Genomic DNA, 26074 nt, shown 5'->3' with positions numbered 1-26074 from the left:
AGCTATTACCCAATGACTTCGGCGGAATACATTTCATTCAATAATAACTTCCCATCCTTATTCCACCACCTTTACTTTCAGGCAACTTAAATTTCATCAAAAAGCACTCACCGGGAAATTAATTTCGCCGAAGCAAATGATAATTATCCTTCTCTATAAATACAAAACATGACGCGTGTAGTATCTCAAAATAAACACGAGATATAGCAAATATGTTGTTATTAGTAGCTTCATTAGAAAATAACTAGCTATCACTCTACACATCAGTGACAGATATATTTTTAGGTCCAACACTAATACTTACCTATACTAAGTTCTATGAAGTATTTATTTAGGCGAACTCGAAATGATATTCTCTCATTCAGAAAATATGTAGGAAGTATTGATACGCATTGAAAAACATACCTATTTGAAATGTTTTAGTCAATATCGCAGTTCACTTGGCTGGCACCGATAATATGAAGTTAAACATGAAGTTAACAGTTGAATACCTCATTCTAGCTGTCTTGATTTATAGTGGTTGTATCAAATTTACAGTTTCCACATATTCCAGAGAAATAAAATATCAGTCACTACTAAATGACATCTTTAAAACAATTCTCATTCCAATATCATATTTTCCGATATTGCTCTTCAAAAGCGCATAAGTAACTCGGAAAAACAACATATTTTGAGCATATATAAAAGTAAATTCATATGAACTAAAAAAAAAACATTGTGATGAATTTGGAAAAATTAAAAAATATGCGAGTAAAGTAATATGCGTGAAATATCAAACAGCACGAAATTATGTATTTTCCGCACTCACGTTTCGTGGAGCAATTAATTTTTATTAACTCCCTGAACTATAAAAAAAAACTTCAAGGAAATACAAGTGGTGTCCTCCATTTAATAGACAAACGAACACAGGAAGTAGAGAGATAAATAAAAAAGCGGAAGGAAATGGAATCATCTCAAACCAGCCGCGCGGAATGCAGCGAGGTTCGCGGAGCGACGGAGTTTCGCCGTTCGGCTGCACGGACGCAAAATGCCATAAAAGTAGTTCCACTATCCCTTGAATGGATACGCGTAATTGGCGTCTCAAGGTCGTGCGGATAGCAAGTCCCCAAGAACTTGGCCTCGTTAAAGTTGAAGGTTACGCAAGTGAAATCGAGTGCGTAAAGAAATAAAAATAAGGATGAGCCGCCAGCGAAACTGATATAGCTTACGCAGGGATACAACAAATTAAGCAGCTAAAAGACATGCAAACAAGATACATGAAGATAAAAGACACGAACATAACAGGCACAAAGAATTTTTCCATGAAATGGACTTTCACGAATAGTATTAAGAATATTCAATAATTCAATTCAATAATTAGTTCACATGAAAAGACACTAGACGATTATTGATCTATTTATGCGATCCTAACGAAGCATCGACGTATGTACCGCAATTAGTTGTTCCTCTAAAAAAGCAATTAAAGGTCTTAGGCTTTCAAGAGGCAATTTTTTGCCAATTTAACCGGAATGTATAGGAAATTATCGCCACAAAGCAATGATTTTTCAGAGCTATTCCATGGTTGAAAACTGAGCGGTGTGATTAAAATACAGCATTTAATTATTTTTTCTCTATCATTTTCCCAAAGATAGGAGAGGGTTTATCTTACCTAGAAATAAGTAAAAGGTATTCAAGTTTCACAAATTCAGGGTAGCGGGGCTAATTCCTTCTCCTTATTCAACTCGCACTAACAAGAGCCGTGCCAGAAGGTATACAAAGGTTTCAGCCGGATTGGAAGCCGGGACTCTTAAGTCAGCGGCTAAGTGGACCACTGAACTAACTCCTCAAGAGAAATACCGCTTTTTAAAATTCCCGCAGAAATCATATACAAAAAATAATAAATTACGTTCCTTTTTTAATAATTAAGCATTGAATCTTTTATTTTGTTCTGTTTCCTCAAAAACGTACACTCAGTGAAGTAACAAGGACTATGCTTAGGGGAGAGGGGTTTGTGGGGTCCTGAAGGGCATGGGGGTCGACCCCCACAGGCAACAGGGGGGCCCGGGAAAATGTTTGAAAAATGACATGCCTGAAAATACATTTTACATCATTATGGTACTTATCAGCAGATGCAGTTATTATATTTTCAAACTAGACCATTGCTTTAAATATTTTTTTATTTCTCTGAGGATTTAGGGGGATATATCCCCCTCGGCCCCCCATAGTTACGCCACTGCGTTACACTAGAAACAACAACAACAGCTCTGAATAATTCACGATTTCCGCATCAAAACGTTTCTTTTCCTCCGCCGCTATAAGGGATTTCACGTGGCTCGTTCCACCATAGGCGGCAGTAGCATGTGTAGCAGTTTAACATCCGCTAGTTTTATTTCCTTCCTTCCGCTTCCCGTAGCGTATATTTCCCACGCACTCGACGTCGCAAACAGGTGGAATTCATTGACCTACATTGCGTACCCCCACACCGGCTTCCCTTTCACCGCAACCGTTGCTAGAGATTTTCTCGCGAGCTTTCGATAAATCAGTCCATTACTAATGCGCTCACCAGAGGGATGCGAGACTCCAGTGGTGTCTTGTACCACGTTGCAATCCTTCATTTCAACAATCCTCAGAATCTATTCACTAGTCGCAGGGCCGTTGGGGGCCATCCATTAATTACGTGAGGCGATTAGGCGGGTAATGGGTCAAGCCATGGGCGTACCCAGCGGGGGGCACCGGGGGGCGGCTGCCCTCCCCCCCTAGAAGCAAATGTAAATTTATTTTAAAAAGAAATTTTTGAAAAAATGGTCTTATATCCAAGAAAAGTAATATTAGTACAAAAAATGTAATTAAAATAAAAATATTTTATATTTGAGCAAACAATTTTTAAAAACCAATGAAGTGCGGTTATAATTTTCTTTAAATTTTGATCTCCGTAACCTTTTCTGTGCTACAACTTGAACGACCACAGCTTCCCCTCCTCTAGTTTTGATCCTGGTTACGCCCTTGGGTAAAGCTGATTCTCACCCCATCTCACGCGGTGGCGGGGGTTGTCCTTGCAAGTACATATTACGTAATTTTTTTTCACAAGAAACAGTGTGAAATGCGATTCTAGAATACGTCTCTAGACTAGATCTCAGTAATTTTAAGTACTAGTCTTAACTCATCTGACGTAAAAATATTTAATAAGTGTTTTTTTTTAGTAAATTCAGCGCAATGAAGCATAGATTAACGTGTTTACACTTCGAAACACGCATTTTGAGCTATCTCACGTGAGATTAGAGGGAGAGTGTCGAGCCAAATCTCATGATATCTCACTAAGAGGAAAGGGGGGTTCCAAACATTGCCAAAATCACCTCACGTAATAAATGGACGCCCCCTTGCGCTTAGGAATGACGTCACAGCGGGGATGCATCTTATAGTCGCCGACGCGGCGACCCCAAAGCGAAACGGAATAATCCCGAGTTCGGCAGATGCTGAGTACGTTGACTCAGGACGTCGAACACGGTTCGCACGTAAATAATCGCAAATAATAATAAATACATACAAATTGTTTGTGTACGTTAAACTGTTAACATGTTAATAACCCCGATTTAAAAGGTCATATAGAGCTTTTTTCGGTGATGTGGAAATAAATAAATAAAAAATAAGGCGGGACACATTGAGGACCTGGAATATATGGGCGATATACATTTGCGATACTTTGTTGTCCGATAAAAAAAGTTAGATACCGTCCTATAGAAAAAATCAAAATATCGAGTCCAATAAAAACACTACGCAAGACTCAAGACCGATCTGCACTATATGTTCGATTTTATTTATCTTATAAGAAGAGACAATTCAAAGACTAATTTACAGTCATTTTTACAAACTAATATCACAACTTTTAGTCATCTACCCGACAAAACGCTATGCAATATTCACGAAAAACCATCAAAAATTATTTCATCGGGAGAAAAGGCTAGTAAAATGAAAGAAATTTCGCTTTTACAAACCAATTAGCTCAACCAAGTTTTCGCTAAAACCAAAATTATTGAAAGTTGCGATGAAATTTCAGCCACTAAAGGAATTTTCAACTGAAGGCTAAGGAAACTAAATTTATACGCATCTCCAGTCACACTTAAGAACAGAAATTCATACTTCTACTCTAAATAAGAATGATTCTTATGGATAAAATCTATGGATAAAATTCTTCTATAACTCGAGTAATTATCCAAGACAAACTCCGAATCTTGATTTAGGACAAATAAATCATAATTCCGACCATGATTAATAAACTACAATGTAAAAATAAGCTCCTTAAATATGCCAAAGTCTGAATATAGAGAAGTAAAAGCATAAGCAAAACTCTCTATCATCGGAGATCATCGAATCGCAAGTTTTCTTACCCCATAGCCAGTTTTCTTGCTATTTTTCAACGGTTTATGTTTATAGCATTCTTAACAGATGGCGAGAAGAATATGTAACTTTGTGTAATAAATGCTTAACATATGTATATGCATAACATTTCATTCAACCATTCATGACTTTTTCACCAAACATATATACATAGTATCATAGAGTAAGTACTTACTCTATGATAGTATCTATAAGTTATAAAAACATTAATGTGCAAAATTATGAAGGAAACGCAAGATGAAACAGATGTCCAAAAACCTGAAATAGATGTTGTATGGACAACTGTCTTACGTTACCATTGAGATGGGAGCATACTATCTTATAGGGTAGACCGATGGCCTCCGATCTAAGGGTCGCGGGTTCAAATACCGAGTGATGATGAAATAAACCGTCGAAATGTACGGTAGCCCAGGGAAAGAAACCCTCCTACCCTGAATGTGTGAAATATCCATTCACGCACGGCTTTATCTGGGATGAGCTCTAACCTTTACCATTCCAAACCAGCCTTCGGGTTGAGTCTCTGTGTGAGTGAGTTTAGATTGATTGACAAATTTTTATGTAGCATACACATTTATATTTTTATAACTTATAGATATTGAATTGTTGTAACAAAATAACGTAGGCAGTAAAAAGAAGCACGAAAACGATTTTGATGGTAATAACATTCCCAGCAGGCTGCAGCCTCCATGAGCTTCCAAATATACACTTAATTTGAATTATCGTGGCCCGGCCGCGAATTTGCGAATTTTAAAACGCAATATTCACGAGCGACCCGTAATTTTTAGTAAACATGTTTGGCGAAAAAGTCATTAGTGGTAAAATAAAATTTTATACATTAATATTAAATATTTATTGTCCAAATTTACTTATTCTCCTTGCCATCTGTTGTAAATGTAATGAAAATGAACCATTGAGGGAAAGAAAGTGATATAATGTAAACGAAAACTTACAGTTATAAATAAACATACGGGAAAAGAGTTAGTGAGCCAATGCCAGTTCGGATTTTTTATAGGGTAATAAATGCTTGACATATGTGTACACATAAAATTTCATCCAACCACTCATGACTTTTTCACCAAACATATTTACATAGTATCAATAAGTTATAAAAACATTAATGTGCAAAATTATGAAGAAATCGCAGGATGAAACAGATATCTACAAATCCGAAATAGATGTTATGTGGACATAGAGGAGGATTGAACCCAACCTTTTCAATAAAAGTTTAATCAATTTCTGACAGAATATTTGATTTACTACACAAGTTCAACTTTGACGATCGAATAGTTTTTAATTTACGTGAAGGGCCCTTGGCGAACAATCTTAAGATGAAAAGAGTTGTTTTACTGGGTGCTGCAATGCAACTCGAATAGCATAAACATTCTCAAATCAGCATACTGTGCGGAAGCAAACTCACTTCCTTCGTTTTACTTTTGCAGAAGGAAAACCGGAGGAGCGGCGGCTGGCCTTTCGGAAGCTGGGAAGCAGCAGCTGTCTTCGGATTCAAACTGGTCGCCCTTTCATGCCTAGCACAAAGTAAGGACAAGAAAAACCAATGATGGCCTTTCAAATAGGAAACAGTTTATGGGATAAAAGTGTGAATGTGACACAAAAACACAAACATAAGATATTCCCATGATAAAAGCATTGATTTCCTTGTCTCATATAAAAGTTATGTCCTTGACTTTTTTTCAGAAATACAGTGACTAGAAAATAATTTTAAGCTTCATCGAGCAATCAGTAATTCGTATATAAATATCTATTTAACTTGGAATATATCACCCTTATTATTTCTTTCAATGAAAATTGTGAACGCTAGAAAATAAATTATAATCGTGTCTGGCCTCGCAAATAGGAACAGTCTATTAGATAAAAGTGTAAATGTGACGGGCTAAAAACACAAGATATTATACATGATATAATCATTGATTTCCTTTTCTTATATTTATAAAAAGTTGTGTCCTTCAACCTTTTCTACGTAAGAACTAGAAAATAATTTAAAGCTTAAACTGAGCATTCAGTAATTCGTATATAAATATCTATAGTACTTAGAATTTAATATTGCCTTTATTCTTTCGAGTTAACATTGTAAACGCAAGAAATAATATTATAGTCATGCCTCATATACGAGGAAATAAAATAGTTTAAGATTTAAGGCCAGATGATGGCATATCGTGTCGAAATTATAGTCGATAAAAATAAGAGTACGGAATGTACGAGGTGAATTTGCCCTGTAAAAATGAAATAAAAACATTATTCAGCTGCACAATGGCGCAGCGAGGGGGGGTTTTGGGGGATAACCCCCCCCCCCAGAGCTCACAGAAATTTTTAAGTTAAATCTATTTTACTTAATTAGATTAATATTGCTTATAGAATAGCGAGAGGATTAATAAAATATCCTTCATAAGGCCGCAAAAATCAACATTTTGAACCATTTATCTTAATCCGGCGGAAGGCCTCCGCGCCTCCCGCTTACCCTGGCGGGTATGCAATACTCCCAAGCCCCCCTGTATTAGTTGCGCCTAAAACGCCTAGCCTTAATTCCTGGCTGCGCCCCTGTAGTTGAAAACTGATTAAGGCGCATGAATAAGATTTGATACTTTTATAGATAACTGTCATGGTATAATGTTACATTTAACTTTCCATTTTTTTCTGTCTGGATCATCCGATGGTACACTCAATGGTATATATTCTGCCTCACTAAGTTCGTCAACTTTCTCTGCAGCTGGTTTGTGCGGAAGCAGCTCTACAAAAGACATAAGCTCAAGACTCACGCAATTCCACCTATTAACCACGCGACCTTTCGAAGCCGCTCCAGATGCCAGTGAAGCCTGCCGGAGGGACACCGAAGTATTCCACAAGGGTCTCGCCGATCTGGAAATGTGGGCGGTACAAAGTAAGATTCGTCACTCACCCAGTGTTTCAACCGGAATGCTAGTTTGCATGACTCCCAAGTAACACTCAGAAGTCAAAAATTGTAAGCCTCATTTTTTAGCTATCCGTTTTATATTCCTACATTTTGAAACATTTTTGTATTGTTAACATTGGATACTTTGTTGTGTTGCTGTTAAAACATTTTTTCTTGTGAAACCACACTATGATTTATTTGAAACCATAAAATAATAATTTTTGTATTGTTGACGTGGAATATTTTCTGAAAGTGATATTTGTTTGCTGAGAAAAATATTATATATAATTCAATTTCTTTGCTTCAAAAGGTTATCCAAGAGTATTATCAACATTCATTCATCTCTCCCTTAAAATTCATGAATAATTTTCCTCGACGATCCTTCTCCGATTTAAAACTGAACGTGACATTTTCTCTCCCATTAATTGACACCATTCATGACCTCACAGACCTTGTATCGCTAGTTCTGTAATTTTCTGGACTATACATTTTATAAGACTGTGAATGAGGCCTTCCATAGCATTTTTAACTAAATTTAACTAAAATTCTTACTTTTTAACTAAACTTTTTAGTGAAGGCACTACGTAATTATTTAACGAAAAACATAGTATGTACGCTACTTTAAGTTTTCGAAGTAAATGTAATTATTATCAACCACGTGATAGGTTATTAAAAATTCGTCAGTTACATTCCTTCTTCCAAGAGGCTTTTTATATGATCCAACGATCGTGCATTAATAAATTTTAAATGTACGTAAAAACAAACCAAAAAGTTATCGAATTCATCATCAGCATTATGACTGAACAAGCCCCTGATACTGCCGAGATTTCATCCCAGGCTTAGCATTTTGGTGAAAAACAGAAACCACCTAATAATCAAATTTCTATAAAGGGCGTATAAATTTCATGGTAATATATATGCAATTTTCCTATCTCAAGTGTACGACTCGGCCGGGAAGCCCTCATCCGGTCTCATCCGAGGGAACACCCACCAATTCGGCGATTACGAGGAGTGCATTGAGGCCCATCGACCGGGGGACGCTCACCAGGGGTCCATATCGGGGCAATACTGCCTCATCAACGTGTTCGTGGAGCAGGCCGACAAAAGCACGAGTGAAAGGTCACGAAGGATAGAGGACATCCTGGACAATGCCCTCTCACATTCGGCCGTCAGGAGCACCTTCGACAATGTGAGTACCTTCATGCCATTCCGCGTGATTGCTAACCGCCTTTTCGGTAAAACTAGTTGTGATGAACAGGGGCGCAGCTAGGAATTAAGGCTGGGGGGGTTTAGGTGCAACTAATACCGGGGTGTGTGGGGGTATGGAATACCCACCAGGATAAGCGATAGGTGCGAGGTCAATAAATTGCGGAGTTTTACGGCTTTCTGAGGGATATTTTATTAATCCTTACACTATTCTGTTAGTAATATCAATCCGCTTAAGTTGAATGGATCAAACTTAAAAAATTCTCTGAGCTCTAGGGGGGGGTTTTATCCCCCAAACCCCACCCCCTCGCTTCGCCACTGGCAATGATACCACCGCTCAAGGTATAGGTGGCATCGGTAGACAAAACGTACCTTTTCTACGGATCCTTCATTATGACGTCACTTGGCGCTAGTGCTGCGGCGGGGAAAGTGGGCACCTCTGAGGAAATAACGTAAGAGCGTTCAACGGCTTCTGCGCATAGGACCAAGATTGCAATGGTAATATCCGGGATCTAATAATAGATCTGGTGGCTCTGATTGGCTGACGGCGACGAAACCAATTGTTTTCGCATTATTTATTTCAGTTTTATAACTCGCGACAAAGAAAATAGTGTCTTTAAGACTTTCTTAAAATCTATTTTTATCTATCTTTCCAGGGCCCATAATAATACAAAAATTGAGTTTCAATATTTACCACTGATTTTAGTTGCTGTGTCGCTACAATACGAGCTCTTATTTATATTTCCTCGCTGGCGGAGACAGAAAATAGTGTTAAGTACCATCAAATTTCTTCTATGAACATTTTACGAAACTAAGCACCAATATTCCTCTACAGTGTACTGTACGACTCTGATTTTACTGATTATACTTTGAGCAAAACTGCCGACCAAGGTGAATCGGCATCCGAGTTGACTCATGTTTTCTCTGGGTTTCCATTTTTATGAGCATCAGAAAACGTCAACAGAACACGGACAACTACCCATCTCGTTTGATGGTACCAAGCTGGTGCTATGAGTGAGCGTAAAACACGCCAATGTAGTTTTAACACTGAAAATAATGACAATTCAAAGTTACTGACGCGAAAGTGTTAAATGATATCAGGGGTGTAAATTCATTTTTTTATTTTGTGGTTGAGGGGAGGAGGATGTGATCCTCACTACAGCTAACAATTTCATTTTCAGTTTTATTTTAATTTATACCCAAATCTTCTTCAAAAAGGGAGGATTTCAGACACTATAATCCCCTAAAATCACTCCCCAAAAAATATGGAGTTATCATAAAAGAATGGTGCGCTTTGAAGAATGGTGCGAAGAATGGTGAAGAATGGTGCGCTTTTGAGCATGGTTTAAATTGGAACAGAATCATTTACAACTAATGTTTTTTATTGTTCGAATTTGCAATGTCAAACAGATTTTTTACATAATTAATAAATTTCAATATGCTCGCCCTTAGTCGTTTGACAGGAGAGAAATCCGGTGTCGCCATTAGCCTGCTCTAACGAATGGCGCCAAGGGGACCAAGTCTTAAGGTCCTATCCGACGGGCGGAGTGCTGCACTTGAAGTGCCCTCCTCACAGTGGCGGATACAGAAAAAACTCAAGGGGGGGGCGCAACATATCTTGAATTGTCTTTAATTTTATCGTAATAAAAGATGATCAAGTCACAGGCAGAGTATATGAAAAATTTATTTAAAGTGATTATAAACATGTAAAAGGCAATGCCATCTTATGATATAAAAAAGTTACAATTGTGGTTTTGCAATGTTCGGCAATACATGCGGACCCGCAAGGGGGGGGCGCGCGCCCCCTGCGCCCCCCATCTGTATCCGCCACTGCCTCCTCAAGGCACCCAAGCAGGGTCTAGGCAGTAGCAGATACAGAAAAACTAGGGGGGAGGGCGCAAAAAATATCTTGGGGTTCCTTATATCTTTCAAAGGAAGATATTAAAAATATCTTCCTTTGAAAGTTACCTTTACTTTTAGCCTAATAAAAAATAATCAAGTAACATGCAGAGCTTAAAAAATTCTTAATTAAATTCATTACACACGTATACAAGACAATGCCATCTTATGATATAAATAAGTTATAATTGTGGTTCTGCAATGTTTGGCAATACGGACGGGCCCGCAAGGGGGGGGGGGGGGCGCGCGGCCCCTGCGCCCCCCATCGGTATCCGCCACTGGGTCTAGGACATCTTGGCGCGGCTCTGTCGGCGTGGCCGTCTTGAATACGTATTTTAATCGTGCTTTGTGAGCTAAACCAACAAACTACCATCGTATTTTTGCCGAAAGGAAAACTAAAAAACGGCGCGCCCACTTTGGCGCCAAAACGGCCGAGGAGAGATGGCCGCGCCAAGGTGCCCCATCCCCAATCAAGCTGAGATCGGGCAGCCTCTGAAAAAACTCTGCCACCCTATCCCTAACACATTCCAAAGAATTAATGATAATAGATTATTATTGTTTTATGATACCCCTTTATTGTCATGAAAATAGCCGACTACGAAATAAAATGTGTCTAAAGTTACTTTAATGCGAATGTCGAAAAAAATAATGCGATTCGTGAACATGACAAAAAATTAAGAGTCGATCAGCAAAATTCAATTCCTGAAGCGGAAGTTTATCGATGCTCTCTTTTTATCCTCTCGGAACGCAAGACGCCGAGTTTCTTCCCGACCTTCACCCCGATGTCTTGGGGACTGTGCGTGCCTTCCACCTGCTCCGATGCGGACGTGGTGGCTTCCGTCAACCAGAGGCTCTCGCCCATCAACGGGTCTTCCAGCGGACTCAACTTTCGAATCAAGATAGAGAAGGGAGCCTGCGAGGTGAAAAAGCAGTACAGCCTCACACCTGGATCGGTTTACGCGATGTAAGTCTCCTTAATAAAAGTAAAGGATCACGGTGTTCTTATTGCTGCCTCAAAATAAACACGATCTCACCGATTCACGACATTATTTTTTTATGCTTCGGTAAAAAGTGTTGGTAAAAAAATCAAAATTATAGCTTATGATATTCAATTGGAAAAAGTTCTTAGGATGGAACGATTGAGGTACACTTAAAAACTAAAGGCTGAGGCACTCAGCAAACTCAATACCCTAAAGATATTAGTGCTTCGTGAAGTAGATGTTTGGTTGGAAAAAATTCATCATTGAGTGAACTAAATAGTGTACTAAAATTTGATTAAAATTATTAATTATTACTAAATTTACTAGTGGACTAAATTCATTCAACTTTTGATTTTCAGAAGCCTGATCGCAACCGTGGTATTATTCGCCATTGCTGGCACCATTTTTGACATAAAGACAACTAAAAAAGGTAAGAACGAGATACCCATATCTATGTATAAGTGGATTAAATATGCTTTAATTTATGCCTAAAGTATGTATCAGCCATCATGAATCTAAGCAATAAGTAATGCAAATGTTCCAAATAAAATCATTACTTGCTGTTCTGAGAAGATAATCATGAAAGTCAATGTTAAGTAAATTCTGCGAGAATGATTTACGTAGAACTCCATGAAAATTACAGAAACTCGATCAGCACCAAGGGATAATAAAAAAAAGGTGCTTATATTTGCATTATGATTGAAAGGAAATGTTCCAAATTTGCTTCGACTATCTTTGAAAATATTGACGTATAATGAAAACGGGAGGCGTTCATGAACAGGAAGGAGCTTCTGAGAGGATCGTTATGTAAGAGTTTAAAGAAAAGGTTAGTGAAGAGTTTGATTTGAAGTGTAGCTCTCTACGGTGCGGGAACGTGGACACTGAGGAAAGAAGACGAGAGAAGATTGGAGGCATTCGAGATGTGGGTATGGAGAAGAATGGAGAGGGTGAAATGGACGGAGAGGAAAAGGAACGACGAAGTGTTGGATATGGTTGGCGAGGAGAGGCAGCTTTTAGATGAGATACGCAGGAGACAGAAGGTATGGATGGAGTTAGTGCTTAGCGGTGAGGGGATGTTGAAAATCGTGTTAGAGGGTAGAATGTTAGGGAAACGAGGGAGGGGAAGGAAAAGAATAGGATTTTTAGATAGACTGAAAGAGAGTAGGCCTCACACTGAATTAAAGAAGGCAGTGCTGGAAGGAAAGGGAAGCTCCCAGATCACTTCTCGAATACTCCATGGAAACCTACCTTAATCGGTAGAATACTTCTAATAATAATAATAATGAAAACGGAAATGAAACGAATGAGGTTTAACGATAAAGTGTAAGATGATTTAATTAAAATCTGCTCGAAATGTAAACCCTACGTTGAAACATGAAGAGGATAAACGAATGAAAGCCCAGCATAAAGGTATTAGTGTTTTCGTTAGAAAAGGGGTATCGATAACTTCATCAGATTTAACGATCAACGATCAATCAGGGTGCTCGCCGGAGTAAATATAAAAAAGAGCGGTCGATGTTTATGCGTAGTAAACTTAACCTGAGACAAACATTGAAATCCAAAATTCCGTTTTCTGATGGGTCATGAAAAAAGCAAATTAAATGTTTATTAGTGCAGTGTATTTCAAGAGTAATCTGCAACACTGGAGGTGATAGGGAAGATAATTTTAAGCATTCTTTGTCCATAAAAATGGGGTCGAAACTCATTGGTTACTGAGCTAAGGTAATGCAAGCATATTTGGATGCACTCAGCATTTACCATGAAAACTGTTTTTCTTGGGTATCCAGCCTTTTTGAAACTTTATTTAATACTCTTGATTTTTAAGGCCCTTAAATAATATATAAGATTGGACGACAATGTGTGATTATAATTGTCTGAAACAATTAAGCTATGAACTAAATTAAAGAGAGCTTTGAGCGAGTATCAACAATACGCTTACTCTAGTAGCTGTGACCCCATGTTAATGAAAAAAATATTTTAAAAGTTTAACTTAAATTGTCTCCCCTATTACCTCCTGAAGTATTTCATATTCCTCCTTAAACACCCTGCATACGTTACTTAAATTCCGAGGTTTCTCCTTCTTTGTTAGTGTTTAATTTAATGGAAATAAAAATGTCAACATATATAAAAAAGGCATGTAAAATAGCCATCGCCTTAGCAGTAAAGGTTTCTCGGGTTCTGCACCGGGTAAGGTCCTCCATATCTATTTCCAACGTTTCGACATGCAACTCGCCCATCGTCTAAAAGGATTCAGGAATCCAATGCCATTTCATCCATGCCGTGGTTGAGAGCGGTTGCCCTCTCAGCGTCTCCTGAATGTCTGTCAGGCCCCCCCTCCGATTTTTTGGGAGGTGGTCCCGGGTTTATCTAATGTTGTAGCCACAGTCTCTGTTGATCGTGTTGTGATGCTGTCGAATTTAAATGGATTCTTTCGCGAGCAATCGCCGTACTCATTCATCATCGGACATGAAGTAACGTTGTAATTTGCCATTCCAATCTTGCTTATAGAGACCGAAAATCGCTCTCGTTCATGATTACTCACAGGTATCATTTACTTCTTTTCAGTCACCACAAGGAGTGTGGGTAGCCGAGTCCTCCTGGCATATTCGATTCGTCGCAACCTTCGCGAACTCTTCCGAACTGACAAGGCGAATGAGGAGCCAACCGCACCGGCCGATGACATCGGCTGCCTCCACGGAATCCGGGCGATCTTCTCCCTCAGCATCTACATAATCCACAGAATGGTGTTCGGACTCTTCATCCCTTACACAAACCGGACATACGTCGCTGAGGTGAGTTTAGAACTACGCCACCCTCCAAACGCCTACATTGGAGCTTAAAAATGTCATAATAAATTTATCCAGTCGCACACCACCATTATTATCTATAGTTAGCGAAAAAGAATAATTTTTCCATTACTTGGATGAAAAATTCTAGTACAGTAAATAATATACTTAAATCAAGGTTAGGTTTACTGAGGTGAGGTTAGATGAAGACGGCCGTGAATAAAAAAGTATTTCATTTAATCAACTGATGTTGTAATCATCTCCATCGGATCGGGTTTCCACGGAGAATTATTTCAATTCCCCTCCCAAATTATTCTCCCTTTTTTATTCACCAGCCAGGCCTATTCCTACTCATTTTTTCTATAAGTCCTATTATCTCCCCGACCTTCTCCGTTAATCAAGGGTTCTTCCCTCTAAGACTTTTTTAGTATCCCCTCACCACTCAGTACCCGTCATACCCAGCCCTCCGTAACACTTTTAGAAGTTCCCGCTCCATGCCGACCATAGCTGTCGATTCGTTGTTCCTTTTCCTCTTCTTTCACTTAGCTTTCTCCATTCATTGCTACTACCACATTTCGAATACCTTCAGTCGTATCTCGTTCTCTTTCTTAGGCGTCCACGTTTCCGAATCATATAGCGCTAAACTCTAGATCAGACCATTCACAAGCGTTTTATTTACATTGATCCTTTCATTTACTCTCAAATTTGTCAACGCTACCCTTGCTGACAGAACCCAAGTAGCAGACGATATCCATTAGATTAATGAAGAAGGTCCAAAACACGTTGTAATTACACGATGGACATATCGGCAATGTTACATGAATATCCTATTTGTAACATCCAAGAAGAGTTGAGACAACGTTACATAGACGAGATGTTAAAATATCGTTACATCCAAGTTGTAATATCCGTGATATTAAAAAATTCTTATTCCAAACAGTATCCATAGGTTGCATATGTTCTGTATAGAATTGAAGAGCACAAATGTTTTGTCAGTATGTCTGGAGATTTCAACTAATAATAAGGAGCGTACCCATTATCTACTGATTAGATGTTGTGAGGATATCTGAGAGATGTTATAGTATGGACCTCGATGTCAACTGTTGTACATTGATGCAACATTGTTTGGCGGGTTCTTTGGATATTTGATAGATATTCATTCAATATTAATTGGATTAAAATGCCATATGTGAACGCAGACAATGTTGTCTGAATGCTGCTGGGACATTGATCACTTCTTTGGAACTCTCCTCCCGATATCCTTACTGGTGTGAACGTTTCCCCGTGATGTGCGATTCAGATAGTTGAATCACTTCACCGGCTCTAACTTGCGACCAACAACCGAGCCTCTCATAAGTACTCCCAATGCTGAGAAATACCAGCCCTGTAATGTAATGGCTGTAATAAATGGCATTCTAAATAAGCTCAATTCTGCACGCTGGCTTCAAAATGAAAGCAAACTCACATAAGTAAGCGCAGAAAACCATGCTATCTCTGCACACCTTCGTATGAATAATTGAGACAGTTCTTATGCATGTGAAGAAAGTTGAATCATTAATTGCAACTAGAACGACAGATGAAATATGTAACTTTCACATCATCTATTTAATTCAGAGTCAAATGAGCCTAAAAATGTTATCGAGAAAGCACGTAAATTTCTCTATTTTATGACTTTGCTAAAATGTAAAAACAATTTTTGTTAACTTTTGTAATCGGTGATCTAAACAGATGTTCATTTGAAAATTTTTACTTCAATTATATTCCTTCGGATAATATTCACCCCACATTCTCAAATTCTCAACATTATTTTATGTAGTGAGTAAAAATTTAAAGACATGTGCCTGAGTGAAAATCTTTTTCATTTCAGCTTTTTGAGGGAGAATGGACAATGATTTTCAGAGCCTTCTGGAACAACGTCGACACTTTTGTCATTCTCAGCGGCCTGCTTACGTCTTTTTTTGCCATTAAAAAACTCCAGGAGGGCAAAGGAATGAACATTCCAAGGATGTACCTACAGCGGTACTTCAAGTAAGAATCAGAACCTGCTATTTTGTGTATACGCACTGGATTGCCCATTTAAATTAACATTCACTTGAAAATTACCCTAATTGGTTCTTAGTACCAATTGCAAAAATGAAATCCTAAAGATGAGTTTACTCCGCTTTAACATATCGATGTTCTAACAACACGTATCTCAAAAATAGCAACTTTTCAGGAGAGCAAAAGAAAAGATTTATATTTTTAATTGTACACTGAAATTAAAAACTAATAATTCATAAAGCCGAAGAAGAAGCATACGTTTGCAAAAAATAGTTGCTTTTTGATTGAATTTTATTTTTTTAATGTCACTGCACTGTTTAAGATGCCTGTCTCAAACCGGCCAAATTTTGAGATACGTGTTGTTAGAACTTAGCCATCGATATGCACACTGTGAATGGTTAATTTCTCAGCACTATGAGAAGATAAATTCAATCATAAATACACTTCTTCACTTGGAAAATATCGTGCAAAGAGTTTTATATGTCCATGAAGTAACGGAGAATAATTCAACTAAGAAACAATTTATGCTGAACTCCAAGGTTAATCATGAGATGAAAGAGTTTGAACAAATCAATTTATGCGGAAAATATAATAGAAATCGGACATTGGTTGATAATTTTTTCTGTCCCTCCTCTATTTCAGGTTCACCCCAATCTTTTTGGTGATAGTCCTGTTCGTTGGTCAGCTCACAGAACACACAGGACCACAAGATATGAGAGTGATTAACCATTTCGTGACGAATTGTAGAGGACCATGGGTGGTCGCCAAAACACTCCTTTATGCCAATAATTTCAACGGCATGGAAAACATGGTGAGTCTCTTTTAAAAACAGCATTCCTGTTAAAACTTCTATTTATGCTAAGAAAATTGTTAAAACTTATAAATATTCCTCACAGTATTTATAAACCCCCTTCTGGTTTCAATGCAGGATCGTCATTATTAAAAGTCTAACAATAGCTAAGAAGTATTAGGAGTGGACAAGACATATAAACTCACATTCTTGGAGGATGGGAGTAGCACTCCTAGTAATTCCAGGATTTTAGTATGCATGTCCTTTTCACTCTTAAAAATTCGGAGACTTGACGTGATACCCTTGATTATGACGCACCAGCTTTAAAAAAACTAGTCGGGCACACTCTGGAAGCAAATTACAAAGCTAAAAATCATGTCGCCTATGTTCGTTTTGGCTTTTGAATAACAATTTGGATATAAAACGTTTTCTTAAATGATGAGTAAGGACAGGTATGGATATCCCTCACATTGTATTCCTTTCGCCCCAGAGAACAATATCGCTAACAAATCCACTCGAACGCAGTTGCCTACCCAGGGATAAAAGACAGTACGACTAATGGAGGAGTTTTCTAAAGTAGACTTAACGTTTAACATTCATTTATCGGTATATACTGCCAATACATCTCCAAATAACCGTATGGGCATACACTTTTCAGAATAAGTGAATTATTCTATATTTTTTCGATTCTCCCGAAATAATAAAAATAACAAATATCTGAATCCTCCAAAAAAATATCTCTATGGCGCCTCTAACCGTCGGTCCTGAGTAAGTGAAAGAAGTTTTAAGCCAAACGCGAGAATAAATTCTCATAATTTCTCACGTGTCACCCCTGGGATCTCCTATGAGCTTCGGCAAACTGTCATTTTAACCAGATTCATTTGTACGTGTCCGTCATTATATTACTTGGCTCCAATCCCTCGTGTCAAATATTCATTTCCATCAGGGGTATGACAACATTTCGCTCCGAGCAAATCTTCGGCACGTCACTTACCGCCATTTAAAATAACATAAATCCGATTCCTTCCGATGTTTTTCAGTGCTACCCGCCGTCGCACCAACTGGTCACGGACATGCAGATGTACCTCTCGGCACCATTCTTCATCCTGCTCCTGTGGAAGTGGCCCAAGAGGGGACCGATAATCGTCCTAGCCATCGTCGCCGCTTTGGCGTCGTACAAATACGCAATCATCTACACCTCGAGCTTGAACTCGGTCATTTTCCACGGCGTGTCGTAAGTATTCCCTATCTAAGTTTGACAATGATTTTTACTAGAGATCTACATCTATATAATAACTCGCAAGCCACCTCAATAGGTGTAGAGTGAGGTATGTTAACACACCAGCCGTTAAGAAATACAAAGGAAATGCTCTTGACGAAATTATTAAAGTTTACTAAGACTACAATTTATTGAAGTTCTTTTGTTTTTCAGTGGAAAAACAAATTTCCTTACCTATCCGTTCGGTAAAAAATCTCTCTTAATTTATTGTTTCTATCGGACCTGGAAATATAGCTATCGATATCTATTCTCAATAGCTCAATCCTAGCGCGCAGCCTCCGATTCTATGTATAGCGGCTCGCAGTCTAATTTGTTTAACATCAGTGAAACGCTTTCCGATGAGTCCAACAGTTTTTAAATAATTAGATTAACAATATTTTCCCACATAAATTTGTCACAAAACTTCACTGGTACATAGGTTTCGAAGAGGGTGTTCATCATCAAACACGTTGGTAAAAGCAGAAATCGTATTACTGTTACTCAAACTAGGGGGAGGTGAAATCGAGAAGGATGGACTAAGTTTTTTCATGTTATGGGGGCGGCCCAAACCCTTACTTCCCCATTCCACCTCCCCCAAGTTTGAGTGCCAATAAATAGGATATCTTCTGTTACCAGTGCGCCTGGTGATGAAGTTCATCTTCGAAACATAAGACGCAATGAAGTTTGAAATAAATATAAGGTTAAATAATTCCTGGAGTACATGTCATATAATGCAAAAAGTTGTTTGTTGGCATTATATGACCTCTACTCCAGGAATTCTTTAATCATTAATTGAAAGAGGTTAAGGTAAGAGAAAAAAAGAAAATAAATATGAGTGGAAAAACAAAGTTATTCTTATTTTTTCAAAATGATAAGTAAATACCCGAAAAAAATCGAATACTAAACAGACTATTAGGCTGCTCAAAAGCATAATTAGGTATAAATCCAATTATAAGGGCGCTTTTTTCAGACTTTGAGGCCTCAAAACCGCAGTGCTGCTAATATTCAAAGTGCGTCATATATTCGGAGAGATACGGTTAACTACGTTTATATATACCACCCGTCGAAATGGGTAATATTGTTGAATTCATCTCCTTTTTCTTCCCTCAGGGTTTCCGAGATGACTCTTGCTGCAAGACTAGTGTACCTCAATCCTGTCCACAGACTCACACCATATCTTTTCGGAATCGGACTGGGATATTTGCTAAGGAGAACCAAAGGTGAAACAACTCTTGGAAAGGTGAGTTTCTCCACAAGACTTCATCGCGTCACGAAATTACTAATATCCACAGCAAATAATAAAAACTAAAAGAAAACTGTAAATAAACGTGAAAGATGGTCTACTCTACAACCTAGTTTAAGCAAACCCAATCGTTTCAAAATTTCAAATTCAAACTACTAAACAAAACGTGTGAAGTTCTCTAAACATTCCATCTTATGATATACTTACGATCAATAACATTCGCTCACTCCTAGCTCTGACACGAGGTATTTTTTTCTGTGCTCCAATAGAAGTTGTGGTATCAGTCATTATTCTTGTACAAGAGGAGATCATGATCAAAATTATCAGTTGCATTGCCTTTAATGTCCAAACATATATTTTAAGGAAGCTTTTCTTACTTTCCAAAATTAATTATCTTGCACTATAACTCTCAAGTCTATCACTAACAGGTAATATTTGTTTCACTGTTCAGTTTTTACCCCTCCATTGATCCCAATTCATGAATTCACGCATTACTGGTTCACGTGAGATACTTTCCGAAGGTCCATGTCACCTTCACCATGTCATCTCTGCAGAGCACCTATTCCGAGAATATCACTTCCTCTCGCTACGCTAAAAAAGAATTTTCAGTACAGTAATTAAAAATTTTAAAATCTATCCATTTTAAGATGAATGCCTAATTAGAAATGAATTGCATGGGCGGGTGGTTTTTAAAAGCCGGAAAAAATAAACTAGAGTGTTCAGAAATTATTACGATGGTCAGACGACTATTTCTATAATTTAAAAGAAAATTAAGGAACCGCTTCGAATAGTACAATTATATTAGCTAAATTATAAAATATCCTCGAGAAATCATAAGACTGACTCACAAAAATTTGTTCCCAAACATAGCCACATTTTAAGATATAATTTATGGTAAAGCTAAAAAAAGATTTCATTCATTATTGAGTCCATCTCACAAAACTATTTCTGTGCGGGATATGAAGAAAAATGAGATAAAACGATCTTATTTTGTAAATAACAAACAGACATATGTTGATCCTCTGGCACATCAGTCAGTTGTGTTAATATATCTAGTAATATAATAATAATATGTATATATATATAAAGGCATTAAGTACTCATTCCCGTCTCTCCTCTTCAGGGTCAACTGTTCGCTGGCTGGTGCTTGGCGTGTTACACGGGATACTATTCCTTCTTTGGGGCCAAGGGGGCTGCAAGTAGAGGATATGTCGCTGATATCGGAGCAGCGTCACTTTTCGGAGCCTTGCAACCGATTCTATGGAGCTTTACTTTGGGATGGGTGATCTACGTATGTCACGTTGGGAAAGCTGGTTAGTTAAAAATTTTCAAGTTAAAATATAAAAAAATTGAATAAAAAAAGCTATGGCATGTATGTTACTATGGGCACATGGTAATAACTCTTAATTTATTAATTTTCTATGGAATTTTTTCACAAATGTAAACAATTAAAATAATTGTATCAAAAGTGCACATTTAGCATTGACACTTCTGAAAAAAAATATAAACAAAAAGTAAATTTGAAAAAAAACGGAGGAAGCTGTGGTGGTCGTGCGAAATGAGTGGGTACGTGATATTGATAATTCCAATTAAGGGACAACCTATGGAGTAATGCTATGATGACTGGGGATTTATCGCTTTTTAAATACTGCAACTGAGGATCGGGTTGACGTGGTGGCTAGAGTGTAAGGTTAACACCCCGTGGGCTAGGGTTCAAATCGCAGCGGTGACAGAAAATTTTCACAGGTTTCTCGATCCCTGCTTGTAATGTGTGGAGGACACTTCAAGCGCAACACTCCGTCCGACGGATGGAACGTTAAGCTGTGGTCCCTTTGCTGTTCATTTGTTGAGAGCAGATTATGCCGACGCTAAGCCACTCTCACCCTTCATTCCTTACCCTTCCCTCACGGTTCAAATTGCCTAAGCTGTCGGTCGCCTCCTCCAAATACTCTACCGGACCAAGTGCTGGAGGAAGTTTGTTTTAAAACGCATATAATTATGGAGAGTTTAATACTTTTGGGAACTTCGATCCATACACTAGCCATACATTGATCCTCTGGCACATCAGTCAGTTGTGTTAATATATATATGTGAGGTAGCTTGTTTATTAACAGAGGTAGCAAAGATTATTACAGCACTCGAGGGATACTCCCTTAACAAAACTCGCACCGTCTCTCTACACCATTCCGCGCGACTGACTGCGCGTCACCCTCCTTACTGGCTCTACCGTCCGAGTTCCTCGGCGTCCCCCAGAGGGGCAGCACCTGCCGGACCATTTCGAACAGCCCGTTGATGACAGTCGGCCTTTCCTGATTTCAGGGCCGTCCTCGGCCCGCTCTTGCGGTTGGCTGACCTCTTCTTCTACAGTATCGGATTCCTCTTGAATCGGCTCGTTGGCTCCCTGGTCTCCGAGGCTGCATGGGGGTGGGTTGTCATCTTCTTCTACAGCATCGGGGTCCTCTTGGATCTGCTCGTGGGCTCCCTGGTCTCCGGGGCTGCATGGGGGTGGGTTGTCATCTTCTTCTACAGCATCGGATTCCTCTTGAATCTGCTCGTGGGCTCCCTGGTCTCCGGGGCTGCATGGGGGTGGGTTGTCATCTTCTTCTACAGCATCGGGGTCGTAGTCTGGTGGGGGTTGGCACCATGGTTTCATTCGATCTGCACAAAAGACCGAATGAAACCTCCTCTGGGTTCTGGCTGCTCCTGGGATGTCTGTCAGCAAATATCTATCCCTGGGGAATACCTTCTCCACCCTGTATGGTCCCTTAAATTTGGGTGCTAGCTTTCGAGACGTTCCCGTCGCCTGGGCTTCTCGCTCGACTAACACTAACTCTCCCCGCACGTATTTTCTTGGCTCCTTGTGAGCTTCGTCAAACCTTTTCTTCTGCCTCTCCTGACATGTTACCATCCTGCCTAAAGCTTCCTTCCTAACCTCCTCTATCACTTCTTTGCTCAATTCAGGTTCATCTTCCTGCAATGTCACTACAACTCGGTTCCTTAACGCATTCCGCGGGCGGTACGCGAACAACAGTTCATGTGGACTGGCTCCCACCGTCTTGTTCTTCATCGAGTTCATGGCAAATTGAATGTCTCTCAAGCGCCCATCCCAATCACTTCCATCCTCCGTTGAATTCATCGTAGTGATAGCTCGAGTAATTATGGCGTTTGATCTCTCTACTTGTCCATTTGCCCTAGGCGTTGCAGTGGCGTTCTTGATGTGTTTTATCTGATGCCCCTCGCAAAATTCCTCAAATTCTCTCGACGTATATGCCGTTCCTCTATCCGAAATGATACGGTCCGGACAACCAAACAAGCTAACTATCTCACTCAAGGCCTCACAGACTGGTTTTGACCTCGTGTTTTTCACAGCTCGTAGTACTATGAACTTCGTAAAATTGTCTTGGTACGCGAGGACGTATTCACTGCCTCTTTTGCTACGAGGGAACGGTCCTAGGTGATCTATGTTAACGGTATGAAAAGGCGTACCCTCGCGCTTAGTTGGGTACAGTATTCCTTCCCTTTTCCCGCCTGGTCTCTTGTGGTACGCGCATTCGATACAGGCTGCGATATATCTCTTTATCCTTTGTCTCATCCTCGGGAACCAGAAATATCTTCTCAGGTGTTCCAGAGTCTTTTCTTCTCCGTAATGTCCCATGTCATCATGGCTCCCCTTTATGATTCTCCAAATCGCATCTCTTGGGACCACCCAACGACTTCCCCCCTCCACTCTTCGACATATTCGATGGTCTCTTACTACATAATCAGTGTGCACTTGCTTATCCTCGTTTGTCTGTGCTGGCTTTTTCAATGTCGCATGTATTTCCTGGAGACTCGGATCTTGCAGCTGCATGGTCAACAGCCAATCCTCCTGCTGAATTCTGGTGGTGAATATTTTTGAGTCCACCATCTCAGGTTCTACCGCTTTTTGCATGCTCTCTCTTTTTGCGTAAGGCAGACGATACGGACGTGACTTCACGGGTTTGTCGTCATTCAAGTCAATGCTGATGCTGGTGAAGTTCGCCTTGCCTAACTCGCTTAAGTTTTTAGCAAAACATCCCCTGAATTTATTTACGAGGTCGCATAGTGCCCCTTCGTCTTGCGTCGTCAGGTTCTCGTTCATGTGTATCTCGTCTTTCTGGATCCGTGACTCCTCTTCCACCTTCCGCACTTGAGAATTCTTTCTTTCACTAAGGTCGGCGTTTTCTCTGGAAATGGTGAGTCTCCCAAACTCCTTTTCGACCCGAATTCCTGGTTGGTCTAAGGCACTCCGCCCTACAATGATAGCATCCTCCTGAGAATTTTCTGGGACAATTAAAACCTCTACTTCCACATTCACATCGTCTACTTTCAAGATCATTCGTTTCGTGCCAATAGCTTCACAACCCCCTGATCCAAACCCAACTAAACGCTTCTGGCTCGCCTCATATTCGACTCCTAGTTCTTGTGCAACGTCTCTTCTCAGGGCGACAACATCGCTTCCTAAATCAACGAAGCCAACCACCCTGTCGTCGTTTATCTCTATCCACTTGTGGTACTCGTCCTTTATGATGCAATTGGGTCGTGTGATTTTCCTAACGTTCCACTTTTTCTCATTCTGGGTCGTTCTCGGTGTTGCCTGCAAACAATCTTTCTGCATATGTCCCGTCTGCTTGCACCGGTAACAAATTCTCTCACGGGCAGCTTCTCGGCACTCCCTAGCGAGGTGCCCCTCTTTTCCACAATTGAAACAAACGCCCTGGGTAGGCGTCCTTTCGCCCCTCACTTCCTTGACTTCAGCCCTTTTGTCAATGGTCACAGGAGGTCGATTGTGAAAGTTTGCCCTATCTCCCAATTTGGCCCTATCAGTGACACTCTCGTATCGTCTTATCTTGCGTAATAGTCCTTCTACATCTTCAAAGTCACACATAGTCAGCAGCTTCACTAGTTCCTTATCCCACATGCCATTTAGAATGTACTTGATAAGGGAGGCTTCATTTACTTCACCACGCCTAGCGATAGTCTTCATCGCGTAAACATATGACTCATGCGTCTCGCCACGCTGCATTCTTCTCTTTGTAAGACTCAAGTGCACGTCGGCTTGGTCCTCCACTGATGGGAAACAATATAATAGTCCTTTTTTGAACGCCTCCCAAGAGTGTACTTCCTCGGCTACGCTATTCAGCCATAGTTTCGCCGCTCCGCGTAACTTACTAACGGATTGGGCTAACAACATCGACTCGTCCCATCCGTAGGCTGATGCAATGCTCTCTACTCGCCTGACCCACTGTACCGCCGTGAACCCCAGGGTTAGCGAAGGTTCAAACTCCGGCAATAATTGCTCTGCTATTTCTCGATAACCCACCATACTCTTCTCAAGAACTAACGATTGCCCATTTAAAAGATCTCGTTCACGTTCTAGAAGTTTCCTTTCTCTCTCTAGCAATTCTCTCTCGTGTTGCAAGAGCGCTTGTTCCCTCTCCGCTGCGCTTCTAAGGACGCTACTCTCTCCGACAGGATACCGCCAATTTCCCAACGACGGTTCTCTGCCCTTAGTAGGCCACACGACAGTAGCCTCGCGCGGTTGCTCACCGGGTCCTCTTGCCTGTATATCCTCCTTAGCCTTGTCTCTCGCGGCAAACGGCGTCGACGCAGGCAGAACCCACTTAGCGGTAGCCTCTCGGTGCATCTCACTATGCTCCCTGGCCACGCCGGCCTCGCTCTCCTGCTCTCGACATGTTCCCGCCAATTCAGTCGCGTCCCTTCCTTCCGCAGAATGGACCCCGTTGAAGCTACCTACGCGACACTCGCCATCCCACGACGCATTCGTCGGACTGGTCATTGCTACACTAGAACCACACTCTCTCACCTTACTCAGTCCGCACTGGGGTTTTTGATGTTCTATCTATTGATGGCTGGATGTGCACGAACAACTCCACCGCAGCTCGCTGGTCAATCCCACTTCTGAACTGTGAGGTAGCTTCATTTATTAACAGAGGTAGCAAAGATTATTACAGCACTCGAGGGATACTCCCTTAACAAAACTCGCACCGTCTCTCTACACCATTCCGCGCGACTGACTGCGCGTCACCCTCCTTACTGGCTCTACCGTCCGAGTTCCTCGGCGTCCCCCAGAGGGGCAGCACCTGCCGGACCATTTCGAACAGCCCGTTGATGACATATAGTAATATAATAATAAGTACTGCTGCAGTTCACCTTCGGCACCGAAGACAGCGGGTCATCCCGTTGAAACGTCTGCAAGTTTTTCGGAGTCTCTTTTTTATGTGTTTCTGTGTTTTATAATATTAAATTTGTGTCTGTTCTTTTCGATCGGTTATAAACATATAATTCAGAGATAAGGAAAGAAAGGGATAGGAACATATAATAGCAAACGGACGAGGACAACGGTGCTGTGGTAGATGGAAAAGGCCAGAAAATCAGAGGGTAAAAATGCGGCCTGAGTCATATTAAGTACTCGTTCCCGTCTCTCCTCTTCAGGGCCAACTGTTGGCTGGTGCTTGGCGTTTCACACACTAGAGCCTATAACTTTCACTGATGTTTTGTACGTAAAGAATCTGTTTTGAGGTTCATAGAGAAATTCTGGATTGCTCCTG

General features: G+C 40.1%; 1 protein-coding gene across 1 annotated transcript in view; it reads left to right on the top strand.

Annotated features, from left to right (window-relative positions):
* LOC124155848 (nose resistant to fluoxetine protein 6-like) overlaps positions 1-26074 on the top strand; it is a 36699-nt gene that overhangs the window by 4204 nt on the left and 6421 nt on the right. Inside the window, exons 2-12 of the mRNA XM_046529998.1 lie at positions 5814-5910; positions 7100-7270; positions 8221-8471; positions 11140-11351; positions 11727-11797; positions 13933-14159; positions 16021-16181; positions 16836-17004; positions 18024-18217; positions 19352-19481; positions 20608-20797. Of these exons, the coding sequence (XP_046385954.1) occupies positions 5814-5910; positions 7100-7270; positions 8221-8471; positions 11140-11351; positions 11727-11797; positions 13933-14159; positions 16021-16181; positions 16836-17004; positions 18024-18217; positions 19352-19481; positions 20608-20797 (1873 nt within the window). The remainder of the gene's footprint in view (positions 1-5813; positions 5911-7099; positions 7271-8220; positions 8472-11139; positions 11352-11726; positions 11798-13932; positions 14160-16020; positions 16182-16835; positions 17005-18023; positions 18218-19351; positions 19482-20607; positions 20798-26074) is intronic.

The sequence above is a fragment of the Ischnura elegans genome, chromosome 3 (assembly GCF_921293095.1).
Source record: "Ischnura elegans chromosome 3, ioIscEleg1.1, whole genome shotgun sequence".
Taxonomy (NCBI): domain Eukaryota; kingdom Metazoa; phylum Arthropoda; class Insecta; order Odonata; family Coenagrionidae; genus Ischnura; species Ischnura elegans.
This window is presented reverse-complemented; position numbering and strand designations above follow the sequence as displayed.